The sequence below is a fragment of the Mesoplodon densirostris genome, chromosome 16 (genome assembly GCF_025265405.1).
Source record: "Mesoplodon densirostris isolate mMesDen1 chromosome 16, mMesDen1 primary haplotype, whole genome shotgun sequence".
Taxonomy (NCBI): Eukaryota; Metazoa; Chordata; class Mammalia; order Artiodactyla; family Ziphiidae; genus Mesoplodon; species Mesoplodon densirostris.
Genome location: NC_082676.1, coordinates 18,267,330 through 18,291,055, shown reverse-complemented (window position 1 = coordinate 18,291,055; position 23,726 = coordinate 18,267,330). Strand labels below are relative to the sequence as shown.

Below are 23,726 nucleotides of genomic sequence, written 5' to 3'. Positions count from 1 at the left end.
ATCACTAGGAGAAAGTATATCTAAGCTGATGTGTTACATTGAAGGTATGAAGGATAATTTTCCTTTCTTCTTTGATACCCATTATTGTTATCAGAATATCTTTACGATCATTATTTTTAAGGAGCAGCGGGGTAATGAAATGCAAGACGTCAGCTTTGTCAGAGTTCCATCTTCCACCTGAATCAGTGGAATTCAGGCTCCTCTAAGTCCTTGAGTAAGGCAGGGGTTTGGCGCACTCTTACTCTCCCAACCCCCCACAGCACTGTTGCATGTATGTGTCTGAACTGGAACATCTCTCCTTGAACTGTACAGTTTCCTCCGAGCTCAGCCAGCTGGAAGCATAGAAGAAAATGGCTCTGAAGGCAGCGGTGTGGATCACTCGGGGAGCCAGGGCTGTTAGGAACACACAGTTTTCGAATAGCAGATGTGTCCGTCCGTCAGAGGGTACTGAGCAGTGCACTAGTCTCATGCATTATGCATCAAGAGTGGCCTGGAACCCTGGCCTGGCCGCGTGGGAGAAGTCTTGCATAAGGAACATCTGATGAATTGATTGGAATGTCAAAAATGTCATTAAGGATAAATGAATGGATGTGTTTCTCTGGCTGTAAGAGGCAGTGCCAGCAAGACGACAGACAGTCAGCAGGCTGCCCAAGACAGACGGCGTTTGCAATGGAGATTCATGGTCTTTATGCAACGTGAGGTGCTTTTCGGGGAGAAGAATAGACAGAAATGCTCCAGCACTTAAGCACTGTAAAATCACAAGCATGAGATAAATTAATTAGTGAACACTAGGAAGGCGCCTGGTCTGTCTGTACTCCTGGGGAAAGCCAGGATGGATGGCACTGGGCTGGAGATGATGGGTCTCAACACCAGCCTCCTAAAGAAAGCAACTGAATTTAGTGTACAGTCATAAACCACAGCTGATGGAAAGGTATGTCTGGTCTGCATTTGTTTTCTTCACGGGTACCGTTTCTGTCTCCTGCCCCAAGCTCTTTGTGTCTGTGGGTCAAGTGTCTTAGGTGACTCTGGGGAGACCCAGAATGGCTACCACTTGCTTCTAATGCCACCATGGGTGAAGGTGGGGGTGATGATGTTATCGTAATCCCTCAACCCAGGGGAAAACTCTCGGGAAGCCTGACTTGCCCTGTGGCATCCTATACAGGGGGTGCTCCATCCTCAGGGGATGGGAGGCTCACTATGTCACATTCAACCTGTTCTACTGTTGGACAGGCATCGTTAGAAAGTTCTTCTTCATGCTTCTCCAGCATCTTCCTCCTTGTAAACTTAACAACTACAACAACGAGAACAGCTAATGCTCCCTGAGCATTTGCTAGGTGCCAGGCACTGTGTGCCCTGGCACAGTCGGGCTACCGCCTTATCTTGTAGCATCCTCATATTGCAGTGTAGGAAACAGAAGACCAGAGAAAGGGAGAAACATACTCAGGACTACATAGCTAGTATAGGGCAGAGCCAGACCCAAACCCAGGTCTGCTTAAAACTAAGTCTTAACATCTTAACTCTCACACAAATATAAGTCCCATAACCTCCTCTTAACAGAGTCTGGCTTTTAGAGCAATACAGAACATGAGAAGGGAAGAACTAATACTTTGAACACGTGTTGGGTACTTTGCTAAGTACCTGGCCTGGGGTAGCCTACTCCATCTTTCATGCAACTGCCTTGTGTCTGTGAAGTAAGTTACCATTTCTCCACCCGAGACCTCTCTTTTCTGGTTTGTTTCTATGTACATTTATTTATTTATTTATTTTTTTGCGGTACACGGGCCTCTCACTGTCGTGGCCTCTTCCGTTGCGGAGCACGGGCTCCGGACGTGCAGGCTCAGCAGCCATGGCTCACGGGCCCAGCCGCTCCGCGGCATGTGGGATCTTCCCAGACCGGGGCACGAACCCGTGTCCCCTGCATCGGCAGGTGGACTCTCAACCACTGCGCCACCAGGGAAGCCCCATATTTATTTTTTATATACAAAAGTCAGTCTCATTTCTATATATTAACAACGAACAATTCGAATATGAAATAAAAAGAACAGTACCATTTACAATAGCACACACACAGGAGAAACATTCAGGTATAAATCCACCAAAATATGCATGGGACCTGCATGTCAAAAACTACAAGAGGGTGATGAAAGAAACCAAAATAGACCCACACAAATGAAGAGACATATCATGTTCCTGGGCCAGATGGCTCAATATTGTTAAGATGACAGATCTCACCAAACTGATCTACAGATTCAATGCAAGCCCAATCAAAACCCAGTAGGATTTCTTGCAGACATGCACAAGCTGATTCTAAAATACTATTGCACATTTATTTTTAAAGAAAGAAGGGGGAAAAAAAGCCTTCAAACCTTCACTGTTCAGAAAATGAAACCCGACACCTGTTGTCATATTAAATATCATAATCATTGGGTACATTTTAAAATAAAATTATTTCTCTATGTCTGGCATAGCTGAATTTGAATAAAATTCTCTCCATGGCACAACCCTATTAATAAGACATTTTATTCCTTTTTCTTTTTCTTTTTCTTTTTCTTTTTCTTTTTTTTTTTGCGTTACACGGGCCTCTCACTGTTGTGGCCTCTCCCGTTGCGGAGCACAGGCTCCGGATGCGCAGGCTCAGCAGCCATGGCCCACGGGCCCAGCCGCTCCGCGGCACGTGGGATCTTTCCGGACCGGGGCAAGAACCCGTGTCCCCTGCATCGGCAGGCGGACTCCCAACCACTGCGCCACCAGGGAAGCCCCCAATAAGACATTTTAAACAAAAACATGTTAAGAGACAAAAGGTTGCTCTGTAAAATTAAAAGTGAGACTCAAGAGGCCTATTTAAAAAAAGAAGCCACAAAAACAGCCCTAACCCCATCCTTTCTTTAATCTTGGTCCTTATTTCTCCAGTGCAGAATATAAAAGTCATACAATTATAAAAAGATGAACGATCCTGTTCCTGTTTGACTCTTGTCCCTTTTATACAGTGAGTGTATTAAAAGGAATGAAGTGGTTGGTACAGGTTTCCCCCCACCCCCTGCCTACCCTCATTACAATTTGGAGCAATAGTTATACACCTTCAGGTAGGGACCGACTCAGGACCTTATTCATCTTTTATCTCACCAAGTCTGAGAGGGTATAATTCTTATCAGTTTTGCTGCCTTATAAAGTAACCTCCTTCAGAATTCTCGTCACAGCCACCTCCCAACCCATGATAAGAACACAGCACCAGTAATTGGCAACTCTCTGTTCCATGGATTTCTTTCTTTAGGTAGCCTGTGCCCTGGTCAATTTGGTGAGCCTTCATGTCCTTACACTTAAAATGACCTTTCCTCACTGGAGTGACTCAAAAATTTCATGAGATATCTACATGGAAGTACTTTGTAAACTGCAGAAACTATGAGTGGACATAATAATAGAAAACAAAATGCAATAATAATAATAACTACAATGTACCAGACACAGAACCAGATGTTGGACATGCATTGTATTATCTTATGTAATCCTGGTAAATCCCCACAGCAACCCTCCAAATTTGGTATTACTGTCCCGCTTTTATAAGATGCAGAAACAGAGGCTCAGAGAAGTTAGGTTAGAAAGTAGTAGGGTCCAGGATTCCAATCCAAGTGCAGTCCATGCTCTTTCACTGCAGTGCTGCTCCTAGGTTTTAAGTATTATTTTCCTCACCATTCAGAGCTAATGCAAAGTGCTGTTTAAAACCCTTAAGGAGTGGGAGATGAGATTACAGAAGTATGATTTATGGAGCAAACTGCCCCCAGCCTAGATGGCCGGAAGACACCTGCACAGCAATCTAGTGGATGTATACACTTTGAATCAGCCATGGATCTCCTGGAAAGACCTTAGATCCCACATTTTCATGGTAGTTTTGTTGTTTAAAGCAAAGATAAGACAAAAGAATGTACGAAATCCCACATCAACCATATCTGAGGTTAGAGTTTCCACCAGAAGTTCTCTCTCTCATCAGTAGATGTCCAAATAATAAATGACAGGGAAGCAAGAGAAAAGTAAAATAAAGTATAGGCAGTCTTAGCTTTTCTCCATTTCTAGAAAAGTGCACTGTCATTAAGCTGTTTTCTAAGACAAAACAAGCCTTCTTTAATCCTGAGGCTTCACCTTGGCTTATAACCTTAATAAAACCATATTTTCATTCTTTACAAAAATTAAATCCTCCCATCTACTCAGTGCTCTGTGGTGACCTAAATGAGAAGGAAATCCAAAAAAGAGGGGATCTATGTATACATATAGCTGATTCACTTTGCTGTACAGTATAAGCTAACACAATATTGTAAAGCAATTATACTCCAATAAAAATTTAAAAAAAATTAAACCCTCCCAGTAAAAACAGGGTACTGGCCACACTAACCTTTCAATTTTTCCCCTTAACAAACACGGGTGGCTGTAATATGCCTAATAATTCTCACTTAGAATGTTCTGCACAGTGGTTCAAAGGCACTGCAAGGAGAAACTGCTCCAGAAATGAACTTATTTACAAAACAGAAATAGACTCACAGACATAGAAAACAAACTTGTAGTTACCAAAGGGGAGGGGACGGGATAAATTAGGAGTTTGGGATTAAAATATATACACTACTATATATGAAATAGGTAACCAACTAGGACCTACTGTATAGCACACAGAACTCTACTCAATATCTTGTAATAAGCTACAATGGAAGAGAATGTAAAAAAAGAATATATATATTTATATATATGTATAACTGAATCACTTTTCTGTATGCCTGAAACTAACAGAACATTGTAAACCAACTATATTTCAATAAAAATTTAAACAAACAAAAAAATTGCCCCAGAAAGAAGCTCATCCAATGTTCTTTAATTCTGATAAAAAGATTTCATAAGAAGTATTGAGCTTCTTGAAGTTTCATTAATGAAGAGAAGGCTAATGAACAAATATTTCTCAGGAGATTGATTGTGGCTGAGGGGTCTTTACTCCACCATACACCAGTATGAGGAGTAATTGTTATGAGAAATTAAATGCTATTTTTAAGTGTGCCTGGGGCATTTTCGCCATTTATTAAATGGCCTCTACATACTTATGAACAGCATAAGGACTGTCTACCTCAATATCTACAGGGAGGAAGCGGTGCCATCAAATAGCGTGTCATCTTCTACAGACTCTGCCCTCCACACTCAGGTGCCAACACTTTAACCAGAGGTGTGTCTATTTGATGATCCTGTGGGGTCAAACTCTCATCTGAGGTTCTGGGTTAGGTGGCTAGACCAAGCCCTCATGCTAATCTTCCAAATGCCTATCTTCCAGGAAGGACCCTGGATTCTCAGACTCTCCCATACGAGTGGTTCTCGACAATAGTTTCATATTAGAATAATCTAGGGAACTTTAAAATGTCTAGGTACCACTTGAGACCAGTGAAGTCAGTTCTCTAATCTTTCTTTATAGGTTCTGGCCTGTGCTCCCCTCCCTCTTTGACGGCTCTCCTTAAACATACTCCAGTTCCTCTGAGCTCTGTTCCCAGGAAGGAGGCAACATTCCTGAAGAGACTGTCCAGAGTAGCCTCTTCTCCATTTGGAGAACCATGACTCTTTTAAGGCAGGTTTTGCCAGCCACATCATAAAGGACAAGCCTGTCCCCCAGCCCCTATATTTAGAAATATCGTGACAGCCCTTCTAGTTTCAACTCCAGCCTTTTCTCTTCTCACTGGCCTATAAAATCTTCTTGTGTTGAAATGACATTGTCTACCCTTGTGGGTTTTTTGCCAGAATCATTAGCTGACTCTGATCCCTCACTGAAATCAGCCGGGATGGAAACCAGGAGGAGGGGTGTCCTATCCAATTGCTCAGAGGAGAATTTTTGTAAGTTTAAGAACCATCATCTACAATTGCCCTACTTCATTCTATTTGGCAAATTCTTCTTTCATTAACTTATGTTTGGAAGTTTAAAAACTCTATCTTCCCCCATCCCCGACACACCCAACCACTGCTAGGTTCTAGCTTAGCTCTACCATTTGATAGATGACAATCTAATGAAATGCAAGTGAAATGAAAACAAAATGGCATGTACATTGTATTTTTTAATTTCTTAGGATAATTCCATGAATTGAGCACTATCATTCCCATTTTACAGATGGGAAACTGAGACTTGGAGTGCTTAGGACTCACAGCTGCTAAGCAGTGGAACTGGGATTCAAACCTTCCCCTTCCTACTCCAGTCCTTTCTTCCTCTTTTTGTTTTTACTTTCCAAGTTTTTCCTAGCATGTCACCTACCTAGTTATAAAATGTATGTGTGTGTGTGTGTGTGTGTTTGTGCACGTGCCTGTGTATTTCAAGATAATGAGGCCAAGGAGAAAAGTGGGTGAATGTGTTATTTCTTCAGTAAAACATCTTGCCTCTGCCCTATACCAGGCATCCTTTTTGGCCCTTCAGCCCATGGTATCTTTCCTCCAAGCTGAATCAGTGACTTCCTTTTCTTTGTCATGTCTTCACTGCTCCTCCTTCATGTATTTACAACATTATAACTGTTTGTTAACATGTCCAAGTCACCTTTTAAGCTCCTTGAGAGAAAGGTATTTCTTTTTAAGTGCTTAACACCTAGCTCAGTGCTCAGCACAAAGGAATTGCTCAATAGGTGCTCGTGGATGAAAGAATATGTCATTTAAACATCACGGCTGTTCTGAAATGCAGGCGTTATTACCCCCATTTTACAGATGAGAAACTGAGGTTGAGATGGAGTTAAGTAACTTAACTGAAACTGTGGAGCCAGAATGCCCAGGGCTCTTTCCTACATGGCACAGAAACCTGTCTGCTATCTTGCTAAGTACCTCCAAGCCCAACCAGACAACTAGGTAATAAGTGGGAAAGCACTTTGGAAGAGATAAAGCTGTATATACAAACAAGATATAATCATTATCATCATCATCAACATTGCAAAGCTATAACTAAAGCACTTCCTTCCATTAAAAGCACTCTGCCAAAACACTTAGAAAGGCATTTTCCACTTTGTGCATCTCAGCATCCCATCTTCGCTACAGCCCTAGCTGCAAGAGTCATTCTCAGTTTGGGGACGTTTGCTGAAGGTAAGTACTTTCAGAACTAAATCCGTTCCTGCCCTGGTGACACATTTTTAAGGGGGCACTGTGGCTGGGCACTTCTGACCTTAGTTCTCTCCTCTGGCTGGTTCAGCAACAGGTTCTTACTATGCTCTTCTGGGATACACCGTGAGCTCCCCAGGCAGGAGCTATGTATTTAGATGCTCACCGCCCTCCTGCCCGGCAAAGGCACAGGTGAGAAGCAAAGGCCTATGAATGAATGATTGACTAAGGAAGGACTTTTTAGAGTTTACTTATCATCAGTGGTTAACAAAGTGGTGACCCAATTAGTGTGTATACAAAGTGTCCGTAGGCAATGAAGTATGCATGTTCAAGGGCGGGCGGGGGGCATATGCATACTCAGATTAACTTGTCTCCAGTGACCAAACTGAATGGGGGTGTCTCAGGTTGGGTTCCTGGAAATTCGACTCTGAGACAGAGATTGACATGTAGGGGATATGTGAGGAGGAGCTTCTGGAGACAACATCTGTGAGGAAGGGCAGGAAAGGGAAGGGAGGGGAGGTTAGGGGAGAGAAGGGAAGAGGAGGGGAGGGGAGAGTAGGGAAGAGAGGGGATGGGAAAGGGAGAGAAAGGGAAGGAAAGGAGGAAAAGTGGGCAGAAGGGGAAGCTGAATGGAGACGTAGCTGCAGTGATGGTTTAAGCCAGCCCCATGGGAAGCTCGGACACTGGACTGATTTTTACACCCCTGTAAAAGTCAGCTATTGACCAGCTATTGGATGACCTTGGGTGAGGCAGTTCTGAAGATCAAGAAGTCCCAAAGGAGGCTGTTATCCAAGAGTTGTCTGCCAGCAGCAGTTCTAGCAACTGGGGTGGGGGCGGGTAAGTCCATTCTTGAAGGGGGAGCTGAGTAGCACATCACAACACTGTCCATAGAAACTTCTGTTTCCAACCCTATTTCACTAGGTCATGCCTCTCTGTCAGCAGAGAATTCCCCCACTCTTTTAACTTCTTTATAAAGCTCAGATGTATTTATAGAATAGAAGCATTTAGAATCACACACCTTTCAGGACTTCCCTGGTGACACAGTGGTTGAGAATCCGCCTGCCAATGCAGGGGACACAGGTTCCATCCATGGTCCGGGAAGATCCCACATGCTGCGGAGCAACTAAGCCCGTGCGCCACAACTACTAAGCCTGCGCTCTAGAACCCACGTGCCGCAACTACTGAGCCCACACGCCATAACTACTGAAGCCCACATGCCTAGAGCCCATGCTCCGCAACAAGAGAAGCCACCGCAATGAGAATCCACACATGGCAACAAAGAGTAGCCCCACTTGCTGCAACTAGAGAAAGTCCATGCACGGCAACAAAGACCCAATGCAGCCAAAAAAAAAAAAAAATGGTTCTGAAGAACCTAGGGGCAGGACAGGAATAAAGGCACAGATGTAAAGAATGGACTTGAGGACATGGGGAGGGGGAAGGGTAAGCTGGGACGAAGTAAGAGAGTGGCATGGACATATATACACTACCAAATGTAAAATAGGTAGCTAGTGGGAAACAGCTTCATAGCACAGGGAGATCAGCTCGGTGCTTTGTGTCCACCTAGAGAGGTGGGATAGGGAGGGTGGGAGAGAGATGCAAGAGGGAGTGGATATGGGGATATATGTATACGTATAGCTGATTCACTTTGTTATACAGCAGAAACTAACGCACCATTGTAAAGCAATTATACTCCAATAAAGATGTTAAAAAATTAAAAAATTAAAAAAAATAAAGATACGAGTGCGGCTATTATGGAAAACAGTATGGAGGTTCCTTAAAAAACTAAAAATAGAATTACCATATGATCCAGCAATCCCACTCCTGGGCACATACCTAGACAAACTATAATTCAAAAAGATACATGCACCTCTATGTCCACAGCAGCACTATTCACAATAGCCAAGACATGGAAACAACCTAAATGTCCATTGACAGATGAATGAATAAAGAAGATATGGTACATATATACAATAGAATATTACTCAGCCATCAAAAAGAATGAAATAATGCCATTTGCAGCAACATGAATAGACCTAGAGATTATCATACTAAGTGAGATAAGTCAGACAGAGAGACAAATATCACATGATATCGCTTATATGTGGAATCTAAAATACAATACAAATCAACATATCTACAAAACAAGAACAGACTCACAGACCCAGAGAACAGCCTTGTGGCTGCCAAGGGGGAGAGGGGCTGGGGAGTGATAGACTGGGAATTTGGGATTCACAGAGGAAAACTATGAATATAGGATGGATAAACAACAAGGTCCTACTGTATAGCACAGGAAACTATATTCAGTATCCTGTGCCAAACTATAATGGAAAAGAATATATATATATATATATATATATATATATATATATATATATATATGTACAACTGAGACATTTGCTATACAGAAGAAATCAACACAACATTGTAAATCAACTATACTTCAATAAAATTAGAAACAAATAAAGATACTAGAATTTTCCAGGCATGGAAGGTGGGTAGGCATTCCAGGAAAAGGGCACTGCAGGTACAAAGGTGGGACACTGAGAATGGGACAGTTTTATCAGGCTGATGTGAGGATCAGGAGAGGAGTTGTTCTCAAAGTCAGCATCCAAAATATTAAACTGAGTTGTGTGTAAAATGCAGATTCCCAGGCCACACTTTCAAAGGAACTGAGCCGATCTGGGGGTGGGGCCCAGGAATCAGAATTCTCACAAGGTCTTCCCCTTGGCTGAAGAGCAGCGGTAGGGCAGCCGTCTTTAACTTGTCTTTATGGTAATGCGTTCTATTTTCACCTGTCAACATATTTGCTGTCAGCTTTTGGTAATTGATACTTATCATCTTTAAATGGCTTCCTTCTATTCCTATTTTTCTTCATTTTTATTTGAAGTGACTGACAAATTACATAAAATGCTTTTCGAGTCTCTCCTGATATCATCACTTCAAATTCCTCTTTAAATGTATTGAGGCAATGATATTTGATTTCCAACAGCCTCTGATGTGAATAAAAGGTGTATGCATTTCAGAAAAGAAGGCAGTTTCTTACTTTGGTTGAAAACCTACTAAGTGCTAGGCATTTTCCAAACTTTGCCTCATTGAATCCTTGCAAGGTCTCTGTGAGGAATGCATTTTTAATCTCCACTTTACAAATTAGGACACTGAGACTTAGAAAAAGTGAAGTGGCTTGTTCAGGTCACAGATGCTGAACAGGAGCAAAGGTTGCCTTAAAGCCATGGAAGCAAGGAAGGTACAGGCTCTGGAGTTATCTAAAAATTGTTACTTTTTTTTTTTTTAAGAACAGATCATCTGTTGACTTTAGCTGTTATGTCTTTTAATTTCAACTTGTTCTTTCACTCATTCCACATACATTTACTGAGGGTTCACTGTGCGTGCTAGGGCACCATGGGGAACACTGCAATGAAAAAGAAACATCCTGCCCATGATAACAAAGTGACTGCGGTGAGAATTGGAGAAAGGGACATTCCTGCAGGTGGAAAGAATCAGAGAAGTCTTTCAGTGGGAGCTAATGTTTTTGACACGGACCTTGAAGAAGAGGAATAGGATTTAAATATGCTGGAATGGAGAGAAACAGGATGGACGTGAATAGCCCAAGTGTTCTGGAGTGTTTGCACACAGGGACCAGCCCAGGAGGAACCCGCCTCTGCGACACTCACACAGGTGAAATGAAATAGTTGAGTACTCTCTCTCTGCCAGAATGGTTGGTAAACATCTTAGTGCCTTTTCAAGAACTACTACACTAAAATGTCTCTGTTCAAAACAATTACTGTGCCCATCACCTGCCATGGGGTAAATTAACCCATGAACATACACCAACTCTTAATATCCTTTCAAAAAGCAGACACTGAAGTTGTTGGGTGCTGCTTTACTACAGAAAGGTAAAAAGGAATTCTAGAGAAGCATTTTTGTCAGCTCAGGAGGTGAGGAATAATAGCTGCTATTTATAAAATACCTACTCTGTGTCAGCCAGTCTACAGATACACTCGCTCATTACCCCTCATGAAAATGCTGGGAAGTTAGAGTTGTTATCACCATTTGCAGATGAAGAAACTGAGGCTCCGAGTGGTTCCAGGACTGCTCAAGGTCTGAACAGTCTGGAAGAGGAGGCAGACCTAGGATTGTGATCTAAGTCTGACACCAAAACCCACATTATTTTAATTTGTAAAATGTGTACTGGACTGTGAAGGACCCCATTCTAGACTCCTCTGTCCCTGGGTCCCAAAGTGCCCTCGACCTATAGCTCTACTTATCCATGTCATTAGCATTCCTTTGGTCACCCCGTACTCTATCCCCTTGGCTACCACCGACCTGGCTGCCCTGTGCTCTCAGCTCTGACCACATGGCAAGTCCCCAGGACAGCAAAGACAGGACTGCCTCAAGGGCCTCCTTGCCAGCCAGGAATAGCTACCACTTCTTGTCCCAAGCAAGGCACAGATGTCCCTGCACAGAACTGAGGCTGTAGAGGCAGACACGCTTGCACTCAAATCCTGGCTCTCCCACAGCCTGGCTAAGGGCTCTCCAAGCACATGGTCCAGGCAGGAGCCCTGAAGGTCTAGTGAGAAGGATGGGCGGGGCTTGGGGGTAAGTGGTCCAGGATTCAAACCCTAGCCCTGCCACCTCCTGGCTGTGGGATGTACACACGTCCTCAAATCTCAGTCTCAACGTCTAAATAGACTCAACACGAGAGCATGTATCTCGCAGGGCTTGCTGTGAGCATTAGATAAACCCTGTACATCATAGCTACCAGCTAGTAATTGTTTTCAACTTCTGCCTCCTTCTAGGCTGGTTCAGCTGCCCTGCATTCACCTTTGTGTCTGCGGTGGCTAACACATGGTGCAGCACATTGTAGGAGCTCATAAAGCAGGATGAATCTTGAACCCCATCCTCTCCCTATCTCAAAAGTCTAGGGCAGGGATAGGAAGACTATGGTCCTCAGGACAAATCTGGCCCACTGTCTCTGTTTTAAATAAAGTTTCATTGGAACACACCCATGCTCAAACATGTACGTATTGTCTATGGCTATTTTCATGTTACAACATCAGAGTTGAGTAGATGCAACAGAGAACCCATAAAGCCAAAAATATGTAGTACTGGCTCCTTACAGAAAATGTTTGTGGACCCTTGGTCTCGTGTATGGGACCTTTCAATGGGGGAGAGCCATTGAGGGCCTCTTGGTTTTGAAAAAAAAATTCCTCTGTTCCTCCTCCACCTACACTTTACATCCTCTTTCCCCAGTTTATCTATTTTTTCTCCTTATCTCTCTTGGCGACTACATAATACCTATAGTACTTTTCTTATGTATATTGTTTATTTTCTATCTCCCCCACTAAAAATCTTCATGTGGACGGGGATTTTTGTCTGTTGAGCTAACTCTTATATCCCAGAACCTTGACCAGTGCCTGGCACATAAGTGGGAACCCCACAAATACTTGTTGAATGAATAAATATGGATTTCATGGAAAAGACTGTTCAGCCAAAGTGTGTTGGAGGCTTTCTCCTTCATGGAAGATTTTGAGGCTTTTAGAGGGATAAGGTGACGCCTTAATCCCTGCGAGGATAGTATTATTCTTCCTATTTTACAGATGAAACAACTGAGACTGGGTAAGTCTGTGCTTCTCAGACTTTAATGTGCCCATGAATGAACTGGGAATCTTGTCACAATGCAGGTTCAGGAGGTCTGAGCTGGGCCACCAGGTGCTGCAGTTGTAACAAGCTCCTGTGTGATGCCAGTGCTGGTCTATGGACCACACTTTTGAGTAGAAAGGGTTTAAAGCACCCACTCAGGGTCTCTACCTAAGATGTGGCGGAGTGGAGTTTTGAATCTGCAGACCGTGGGGGTCCTCATTTCCTTTCTGTTCCCCCTTCTCTATCTACGTGCCTCCCTCCCTCCTATGGTTTCACAAGACCTGTCACACATCCCCTCCTCGGCTCCCTGTCCCCAAACACTTTGCCTCCAGACCCTCCCTTCTCGAGGCACCCCACCTCCAGCATCTGTAGCTCTCCCTTCTGCACAGGCTCCTCTACGTATACACGTGCCCAGGACTTTCTGGCCCTTCAAGTGGCCAGTCTCATGTTCTCCTGTTTCAGGGCCTAGTGGTTAAGAAGTTATCTACCTCATGGGCCCTAGGCGGGCTGGCTTCCTCCCTCAAGGCTACCCCATGACTTGCACAAGTGACTTCTGATGGTCAAGGGCCATGCCCAAGCCCTCCACTTCCATCTCTCCGCAGCATCTGCTATTGTCAAGTCCTCCTTCTGCAATGGGCTTTGCTTTGTTCTTATGGTGCTCCTCCTACCTTGCTGTCTGCTTCGCCAGTTCTTCTCCCCCTCTGAATCTTTAACCATGGCCAGCTCCTGAGCCGGCATGAGTGTCACAATCTAGGATCTGTCACTTAGAACTCCAAGCCTGCACCCATTGGAAGACCCTTGTTTATCACTGCAACTTGAACTATAAGGACTTGCATATCTATATCTCCACATTGTTCATCTTTGCTTTCACCACAGGGTCCAGCACAGAGAATGGTACAAAGTGGGCATCCAGGCAGTGCTATGTACACTGGCGAACAGACTGAGGGAGTGAGTTGCCCACAAGGCATTGCATGCCCACACCTACTGTGGAACACTGATGCCATGAGGACCTCTAGAAGACCAGAAGAGCCCCCAGGGGCCACCACTACTGCCCTGACTCCTTACGGTTTCTGAAAGGGGAAAGAAAGAAACTAACATTTCATGAGTGCCAATTTTTTGCAAGGCACCTTACAAAATCCCTCACTCCCTACGAGTTAGGCACTTTTACCTCTATTTTAGGGTTGAGAGGAATGAGGTTGAAAAAGTTCAGAAATCTTGCTCAAGGCCACATAACTGGTGAGTGACAGAGATGTGACTTGAACCCAGAGCTGCATGACTCTTTGCACCACAGCAACAACAGCCCATACTGTCTCACACCTCTCTGCCTTTTGCACATGCTCTTTTCCCTGCTCAGAATTCTTATTTCTTCAGTACTGGATAAATCCATCTCTAAAAGCACTGATAACTATCCCCTGTTCCACTAAAAAACTGGTCACCCGACTAAGTGCCCCTATTCCATGGTACACGTTGGTACATCTCCGCCGAGATTTCAAGTATCAATACTTGATGTTAGGCTAGTCTCTCTGATAGGCTTGTGTACTGTAAGGGTGAGCCTCAAAGTCCTGGCCATCTCTCCATCCACAGTGTCTGGAACATAATGTGCATGTTCAACGCCTATTTGTCAAATGAATGAATGAACAAATGAAGCAAGTTTTCTGGCATTTTCAGTGTCGGTGGCCGGGGTTCATTGGTTCCTATATAACATGAGGGTGGTGATACCAGAATCTCATCTGCTCACTGCGTGGACCTATTGACCAGGGACCCAAACACTGAGCAGAGGGATGGGGAGGCTTTTGCTGACTCCATCCTCATCTGCTTCAGCAGATGACCACTAACAGATATGGTCTCTCTCACAAAGCTGGGTTTGCCAGGGGTGGAGGAAGACATGGAATCATGGATAATGGACTTTACAAGGAGTGAGGCATTCTGAGCTTTAATTCCACTCTTTTGCTAACTGGAGCGTGATTTCACACACTTCTCTGGACCTCAGTTTTCAAATATGGAAAATGCTTATTAGAAATGTGAAACTAATTCAGTGGTTTTCTAACTCTTCATTACCAAGGATCTATTTATGGAGTTTTTCTCCATTACCCTCATGTTGTGAAAACGTCTGGTTTTGTAATAAGAAAAATCATCATCTTTATTTAGAAAGAATTGTTAGGCAATCAGCCATCTATAACTACCAACAAAATGCACTGATAGCATGACATAACTAATGATAAACATCAGACTGAGATAATTCCAGTCCCAAAGACCATGTATATTTCTGTCACCTGTGAAGCTGATTCTAGATAAAGCCACGATCCCCTGTAGACTTCCTGAAATAGTGGAAACAGCCAATGAATTTCCTTCTAATCTTTGAGCCCCTAGGGCTACACGTTCCCCAAGTAGGCACAAATGGGCTTTGAAGTTGCCGAGATCAGTGATTTTGTTTTATGTGTGCAAATCCTGCAGGAGGATTAGGTTTTCCTCTTGCTGGAATTTGAGGATTTCTAACTAGAGAATTACACCGACAAAGGAGAAACAGCCCTTCACATCTCCAAAAACAGGGGAAAAGATCCTTGATGGCAGAAACATAACAGACATGAACATTTTCAACATGGACAGTGCATTTTCAAATGGAAAACATCTAGGCAAAATAAAAACTCTGAGGCTACAGATGGCTTAGACAGAAGTGAGTATGAGAAACCAACAGACGGTTGGTGCAGGAAATGCATGCTACAGGTTGCCTTACAGGGCACAAAGCAAAGTCACCCCAGATCGATACTTACAAGTAATAGGAGTAGGAATAAGCATTTCTTCTATATATTGATGGGCAGTCAGATGATGGAAATGTCCAAAAAAGGGGGGAAAAGAAAAGACAAACAAACAAGAATTAGATTTATAGGAAATCTTGGTTCTTAGAAATGCACATAGTATTTCAGCATCCCTAAGCTCAAGGAGATGCAAGTTTCTCAACTAGTCATCATCCCCGAGAATCAGATACTTTCAGCGGTAGAAGAAAAGACCTCTCCTGTGATGGAGAAACTCACTACTCATGCAGAGGAAGCCACATTGCATTTGGTTGTTTTAGTCATTTGAAAATTCTTTCTTACAGTTAAGTAAAACTAGCCTCCTTATCATTATAACTTTTTGGTCTTGGGTCAGATTGCTGTGGCATTCTAGAACTAGTTTACCACTCTTCCATATGACAGTGCTCTTAAGATCTAAGGAAAACCATAATGACTTTTATCTTCTCTGTTTTAGGTCAAATCACATCAGAATCTATTTAGTAACGTCACACCAAAAGAAAGGAAATTGTGTAGCCAGCATCCAAGATGGCTCCCCAATGATCCATACTTCCCAGCACTCATGCCCATGTTAGTGCTCACCCACACAGAATCAGGGTTGGCCCTGGGTGACCAAGAGAATGTGGGTGGAGTTATATTCTGGGACTTTCTAGGATAGGACAGATAGAAGCCTTGCAGCTCTTTCTGGGTCTCTGGAACTCTCACTTGGAACCCTGAGCCTCCATGTAAGAAGTCTAAGTATCCTGAGCTTGCTGTGGTCTGAAGGGACCATATGAAGAAACCACACAGAGAGGCCCTAAGCTGTATGAACAGAAAGAGACATCCAGCCAACCTCGGGCTGTTCCCGCCCCAGCCAACTGGATTACGCCAACTGAGACCCTTGATATCACAGACCAGAAGTAAGTCATTCCCTTCAAACCCTGACCAAAGTACGGATTCGTGAGAAAAACAAATCACTAACTTTCATGGCTTATTTATAAGTCACTAAATTTTGGGAAGTAGTTTGTTACATTATCAGGAGAAAACCAGGACAACATTCAAACTTCATCATGAAAAACCATTGCACTAAAAGAAAGGAATTCCAAACTTCAGTTTGAACAGACTACAACTTTAATAAACTCTCTGTGCCTGCATTTTCTTATATGATCCTTAGGTGAGTTGAACTAAATCACTAATTTTCAAACCGTGTTCCCAGGATTCTGCAGAGCAGCATCATTGTAATGGGGAGGGGGGTACTGAGGTAGGGCTGCTGCTTCCCTGCCATCCACCACATTCGGAGCTTCTCCATTTTAATCTGTTTCGTAAATTGGCATTTCATTTAAGATTTCACATGACTAAGAATTCCATTCTCCAAAAGAATGGTTGAAAAATCACTGCCTGCAATATATCTCTTCTAGCTCTTGGCTTCTGAACAGTAAAAGAAAAACAAATAAATCTGTGATATTCCCTTTGTTATAACTTTTTGTATTTTGTAGAAAAATAAATAGGAACATTTTTATTTTACAGACTTAGCTCCACGGACAATAACTGATACATTTGTGGATTGAGAAAAATTGCTGAATAATTCAGGTCCCCAAATATCCATCTGAGTAGGCAAGAATACTTTACTTCCTTCTTGAGTTATGTGGTTAATTGCAACTGTTATCCAGTTTGGTTGGCACAGGAAGATGCGCTCTTTATATCCACAGGGTGGGAACATGTCCTCACAGCCCCAAATTTCCCCCTCTTAAGTAGGAACTGGCCAAAGTCCCCAAGGCAGGGCCATCTCTAGGCTTTCTTTCATTTATCAGGAGAGACAAATTCCATAGATCCAAAAGGAAAGTGACACCTGAGAGCTAAGACACCATGGCAGAAGGGAAGTCCCATACCTCCTTGGGAGGCTGAGCTGGGGACAGTGAACCATAGTGCAGCAAGATCTGGTTACTCATAAAACTGCTCAGTATCTTTGGCCAAATGAACAGTGGCCCCAGATGATGAAAGGGGTGAAGAACTTCTAACTGATGGGTGGGATCTGGAACAGCCCATATAAGTCATCCAAGCCCCTCCACCAACCATAACAGGTTGGCACTGTAAGGTGACCATTCCTCTTCTTCATTTCTGGCTCCGTGGTCCAGAGCCTGGGAATGTGATTCCTCAGGGGCAGAAAGCTCAGCATCCATTTGATGAAGACTCACAGACATCTCTGTTTTCCATATTGTCAAGAACACTGGACTGAGAATGGAGAGGCCAGTGTTCTGATCTCAGCTCTTTCACTTGCTCTCTGTGACATCGTGGGCAAGTCGATGCCACTGCCTGGATCTCTGTTTCCTGATCCGTGTACCAAGGTGAATGGCATGGATAACTGCCAGCTTAAACAGCTTTGAGGAGTGGAAATATGATAAGTCTTAGCATCCCAGAACCACCACTTGCTGACTGCATGGTCTTGAGCAAGTCGCTGTATCTCTGAGCCTCAGTTTCTCCATCTCAACGTTGGGGGCAATAATGATCTATTCCCAACAGTCGTGGTGGGCATTAACATGATATTAATCTAAATTACTTCCAATTATATATGGTATGTAATACACAAAGTATTTTAAGTAAAATACATTAATCTAATTTAATATTAGAATATATTAAACACCTGAAATATAGTAGGCCTCAACAAAGGGGAGTTTATGTTCCCCCCTTACCCACAGATAAAAGGTTTGCTGCTTCTCACTCTGGTGACCAGGAACAAAGTGTTCACCTACTTAGGAATATTAAAAATAGAAATAAAATTTAAAAAAATTAGTAACAAAATAAGAACAAGTACTTATGTAGCACTTACTGTGTGCCACACACTGTTGTAGGCTCTTCCCATACATTAACTTGTGTATTCCTCACAAGCATCCTGAGAGATAGGTATTATTACCATCCCCACTTCACAGATGAGGAAACTGAGGCAAAGAAGGTTAAGTAACTTGCCTAAGATCACACAGTTAGTGACTGGATTTGGTAGCAACATGGCTCTAAAGCTCATGTGCTAGACCACTAGCCTGTGCTGGCTTCGAGGAAGAAAGAATATAGATATATGTTGGGCAACACAGTGGGTCAGGCACTGAGATGCCACAAGCCTTATCTCTTTTAATCCTCCCCCTGGCCCTGTGGAGCAGGTACTAGTCTTCTCATTTTCAGTTGAGGAATCTGAGGCTCTAAGAGGTCACCCCTCACTAGGTCTAATATTTTGTGTATTTTGGGACCAATTGCAAGGCCTCCATCCTGAGCCAGGATTTTCTCACAGTCAGCAGCCCCAGGCTACACTCTTGGGAGTCTCGACATTCTGGGCCCTCTGGTTTTCTGCTCTCAATCTTCAGGATTCACCTCTGCCTGGGCCACCTCCTCATTCCAACATGCTTCCTTAACCTTCAACTCACCTCTGCCAAGTACCTGAGTTATCCTGGATGTCACCAAAAGCCAGTGCTATCCCTGACTCAGCTTCAAGGCAACTCCAGAATGATGGCACCTGACAAGCTTCTATTAATTGAATATGTTTTCCAAATTAAACTGCAAAGTCTTCCAGGGCAAGGATTTCAGTTCTTTACTCTGTGATCAAAACAGAGTATACATGTGTCCTTTCTCTCAGGCTTGAAGATTTACTGAAGGTCTAAATTTACAAGGATACAGTGATATTGCAAGTAACAGATTGCCTGAGACCAAAGATCCTGAGCAGGAAGACAGCTGCGCTTAGAAAAAAAAAAAGAAAAAAAACCCAAACTTAATAAATCACATACTGTGGGATCTTTTCAGCTGGCTGACAAGAATGACTTGAGGTATAGCTTGTCTTTGTTTCATACTACTTAAACAAGACTAAGTTGTCTATTTAACCATCCATTTGACCATCTCCCTGTCCATCTAGTTCATAAACCCACCCATGCACTCTTCCATCCATCCATCCATCCATCCATCCCTCCATCCATCCATCCATCCATCCATCCATCCATCCCTCCCTCCCTCCATCCCTCCCTCCATCCCTCCCTCCATCCATCCATCCATCCATCCATCCATCCATCCATCCCTCCCTCCCTCCCTCCCTCCATCCATCCATCCATCCCTCCATCCACTTAACAATCTATACATCTATGTATCCATCTAGCCCATAACCCCACACACTCATCAAATCATCCATGTGCTCATCTACTCATTCATCCAACAATCAACCCGTCATCCACTCATCCATCTTTCCATCACAGCCAAAACTTTTTAAGGACCTATTATATGATTGTCTCTGCCAACTACCAGAGATTGAAAGAGAAATGCCATCTTGATCCAGCCAATAAGTCTCATGGGAGAGCCAAACAAAAAACTTATAAAATAGATGATAACAATGCTACCATTTAGATAGTAGGAGGTCACTTATGTTTCAGGTGCTGTTCTCAGCACATTACGTGGACTATTGTATTTAATCCTCACTAGAAGCATTATTACCTATGTTTTCCAGGTGAGGAAAGTGAAGCTCAGAGAAGTGAAGTAACTTGCCCAAGTTTATAGAGTTTAGTAAGCAGCATGGCAAGGATTAGAATCCAAGAAGTCTAACTTTAAGAGCCTGCATTAATAACTACTATGTTATTATCTTCTGGAGTGATAAATGGTATGAGGTGGCAGCTCAGGGAGCTGTGGGGCCATATTTGATGGTAAGGGGTGGGGATGAGGGAGAGGTAATTTGGTTTAGAGTCTATGATGCTGGAGTTGTAAAGTCCAGGAACACCCAGATGGAGTAGGAGGGAGGGGATTTCCAGGCTGATGGATATGTGTTTACGGAATGGGTGGGGGGTTATCAAGGTGGGAATGTCAAGATGCTGGCAGGGTCTAGTTCGCAAAGAGTCTGAGGAGCTTACTCTCACAGGGAGAACTTAGGTCGCAGGGACAATGCAAAGAGCCAAGTGGTCAAATATTTTTCTAGATGGGTGATTCTGGCAGGAGTGTGAGCAAAAAGCGGGAGGGGAGAGGGACTGGGGTCATGAAAGCTGCCGTAAGGGTCAAAGCAAGAGATGTTAGGGGCCGATCCTGCAATGGCTACGAGGAAGGAGAAGAGGTGATGTGAAAGGTGGCTAGCACACAAAAGCAAGAGGTGATTCAATGTGAGCATTTTGAAGAGGACTGCCAAGGTTCTAGCTTGAGTGGCTCCCCTAGTGAGTGCAAACAGAAGAAGGATTCACTTTTCAGGGTGTAGAGTAAGAAGCAGTTTAGAATGGGGTGGACAAAACACGATAATATCAATACATGTATTTGGGGGCTGCTTTCCCACCTCAACGAACCATTCAAAATTATGTCCCACAATTCAGCATATCAGCAAATCCTGTTTTACATTTCATCCAGGTTAGATGGTGTTAAGAGTGTAGACTCTTATCAGATTGGCCAGGTTTCAGACCCAGCTCTTCCACTTACTACCTACGTGATTTGGGGCAATTTCTTTAAGTTCTACATGTGTCAGTTCTGTGACCTGTAGCACAGTACAGTCTAATAGTTACCCTGCCTCTTCAGCTTACCCAGTAGTTAGCTTTTCCTACTGCCTTATTTTTTTTTTCCTGGAGAGAGTCTCAGACCATGGCATGTCTTTCACATACTGCCCTTCCAGCCTGACCCTCCTCCGCACCCCTCAGGGCTGGGTTTACCCTTGATGCTTACCATTGATATTTGGATCCGCATTCTGAGCGAAGCTTTCTTGCCCAAGAGATGCAGTGCAATCCTGGGCCCCATCTGTTCTAATTTTACTGGGATTCAACACATTTTGAGGGAATCCCAAGTATCTGCCAGGCACATTTGTGATGAGAATGAATCAGAACAGACAGTTGATGGTCCAGTGGAGAAGATAAGATGTGAATACAAATAACAAACATTACAACAGAACATAATATGGATCCTCATGGAGGGGATCCAGACGGTGAAGAGATCGTGTCTACACTGAAGGTCAGAAGGGATTATTAGAGAAGGTGTCTTTTAAATTAGACCTTAAATATGGGTAGTATCTGGTCACATGGAAATGAGGAATATAGGCATTGAAAGAGGAGGAAACTTTACAAGCAAAGGTACAGTGTGGGGTGAGACTTCAGGAAATCTGCCAGAATCATTGTGAGCAGGGGGATGGCGTAGCTTGACAAGGCTCTCCAGATAACTTAAGTATGTGCTTCTTGCCTTATTTCCACCCTATGGACCGCTGTTATAGGGAAGGAAAAGCCATTGAAGGATTTTAGAATGCAGGTTTGGGAATACAAGTTTCATTTTTCAAACATCACTTTGTCTACAGTGTGGAAGATGGGTTGGAGAGGTGGGGCCAGAGTCAGGGAGGCTGGCGAAGAGACGCATAGAACAGAGCTATAGAGGCTTGCACCAGGGAAGAGGCAGTGGAGATGGGGAGGGGAGAGGATGCGACCAAGAGAATGTAAAGATTCAAGTTCAAAGGTACTGGGGTGATGGAGTCCCACTAGTTTGGCTGATGGAATGAGAGGTAGTATCTCTCACTAAGATGGGGACACGTGACTGGAAATACGTTGGTGGGTAGGTGATGATTTTGTCTTTGACCATAAAAACTATGAGGGTAGATGTCCAGGAGCAGATGATACAGTGCAGTAGAGCTCTGGAAAGAAAGGGCCAAAGCAGAGGACCTGCCCTCCCAGGCCATTTGTTTTCAGTCCAGCAAAACTATAACCACCATGTTGTGTGATAAATACACAGCTGAAGGTCTATGCATGTGGTACAATGGCTGCATGCGGGGGAGGATCATTGAATCTTCCTGGGATGGAGGGCTTGTGGGAAGACCTCAAGGAAGAGGTGATACTTGGAGGAATCCTACTTGGAAGAACTTGAGGCTGAGAGTTAGAGAGTAGTAGGAGACTTGCAGGTGAAGAGAAATGTCTGGACATTTGATTCAGGGAAATAGCATGTACCAAGGCAGAGAACAGTAGAAAATGATACCTGAACCTGGGTCACTTGTGTCCTATTCCAGGATTCACTTATTTTCTACTGGTCTCCGTGGACTGATAGAACAGAAGTTAACAGCCAGGGGTCTGGAGTCACAGACCCTGGGTTTGCATTTCAACTCTGCCCAAGACCTTGGCTAACTCATAAAAACCTTTTTTGAACCTCAGTTTCCTCTTCTCAAAAAACAAGAGTATCAACAGTCCTACCCTCTATGATTATTTGTAGGATTAAAATCAGAGTATGGCAGCAGTTCAAATGGAAAATGAACAAATTAGGTCAGAGTGTGTGTACTGATTGCAGCACTGCCTTTTCACATATTAGTGATGGATTTGGAGCTGGCTTGGTACACTTGACGGTCATGTGTGAGATGAATGTCCCTGTTGATATTATGCAATATATGCATGACCTGTACGTAAGCAGGTACAGGAAGTAAAGCCTGTCCCAGCCATTAGTTCATTTGATCCTCAGAACAGCTACATGAGATTGGCTGCATCTCACAGCTGAGAAAGCAAAGGTTGAGCTTTGTTAAGTTGCTTCTCCAAGGTTAGCAGCAGATAAATGGGGCTGTAGAGATTTGGATCCAGTTTTTCTGCTTCCCAGTACAAAGCTAACAAGATGTCTATACCCATTAGACTGGGAGCTACTGGAGGGCAGACACAAATCACAGAGAAGCAAGGTACACCAAGAGATGCACATTTCTCTCAAAGTAGACTCTCATATCTCAAACTCAAGACAGTCCAAATATACTCTTGGAAGAGTTACTGTTTGGACAGGCAAAGCGTGGTTGGCTGGCAGTTCAGGCTGTACCAGGAAGAGCTGGGCAGGGAGAGGAGAAGAGGAGATGGGGGTGGATGGAACTATGTGCTGTGAAGGACTTTGAAACTGTCTCCCTAAAAGTTGCCTAGTTTACATTTGAAAAGTAAGAAGGGATGGTGAGGTTAATGCAGGATACAGACAAGTCTTGGGGTAGAGATATACTGTTACCAAAGTATTCTGCTTAAGCTGGCTCCAGTGTTTCCCCATTCAAAAGTGCATTGCTATGCCTTAAGCCTTGGAGGACCATGCTCAGATTTCAGGAAGCATGTCCCAGGGAATAAACTGGATGACAGGAAGCTTGTAGGCACATGCACATATGTCCATATCCCACAAACAAACATTAAAATGTCAAACTTCCCATATGTGAGTGGCCAAGAAACACCTTGAAACATCAAGATACACTAGTGAAGGCACTAAAGCTTGAGCTTTCCACCTTAATTTGCATTGAAGGCACCC

At 43.5% G+C, this 23,726-nt stretch overlaps 1 protein-coding gene across 1 annotated transcript in view; it reads right to left on the bottom strand.

Annotated features, from left to right (window-relative positions):
• Window positions 1–23,726, bottom strand: part of PTPRT (protein tyrosine phosphatase receptor type T) — an 825,916-nt gene that overhangs the window by 147,664 nt on the left and 654,526 nt on the right. Inside the window, exon 18 of the mRNA XM_060079174.1 lies at window positions 15,501–15,530. Within this exon, the coding sequence (XP_059935157.1) occupies window positions 15,501–15,530 (30 nt within the window). The remainder of the gene's footprint in view (window positions 1–15,500; window positions 15,531–23,726) is intronic.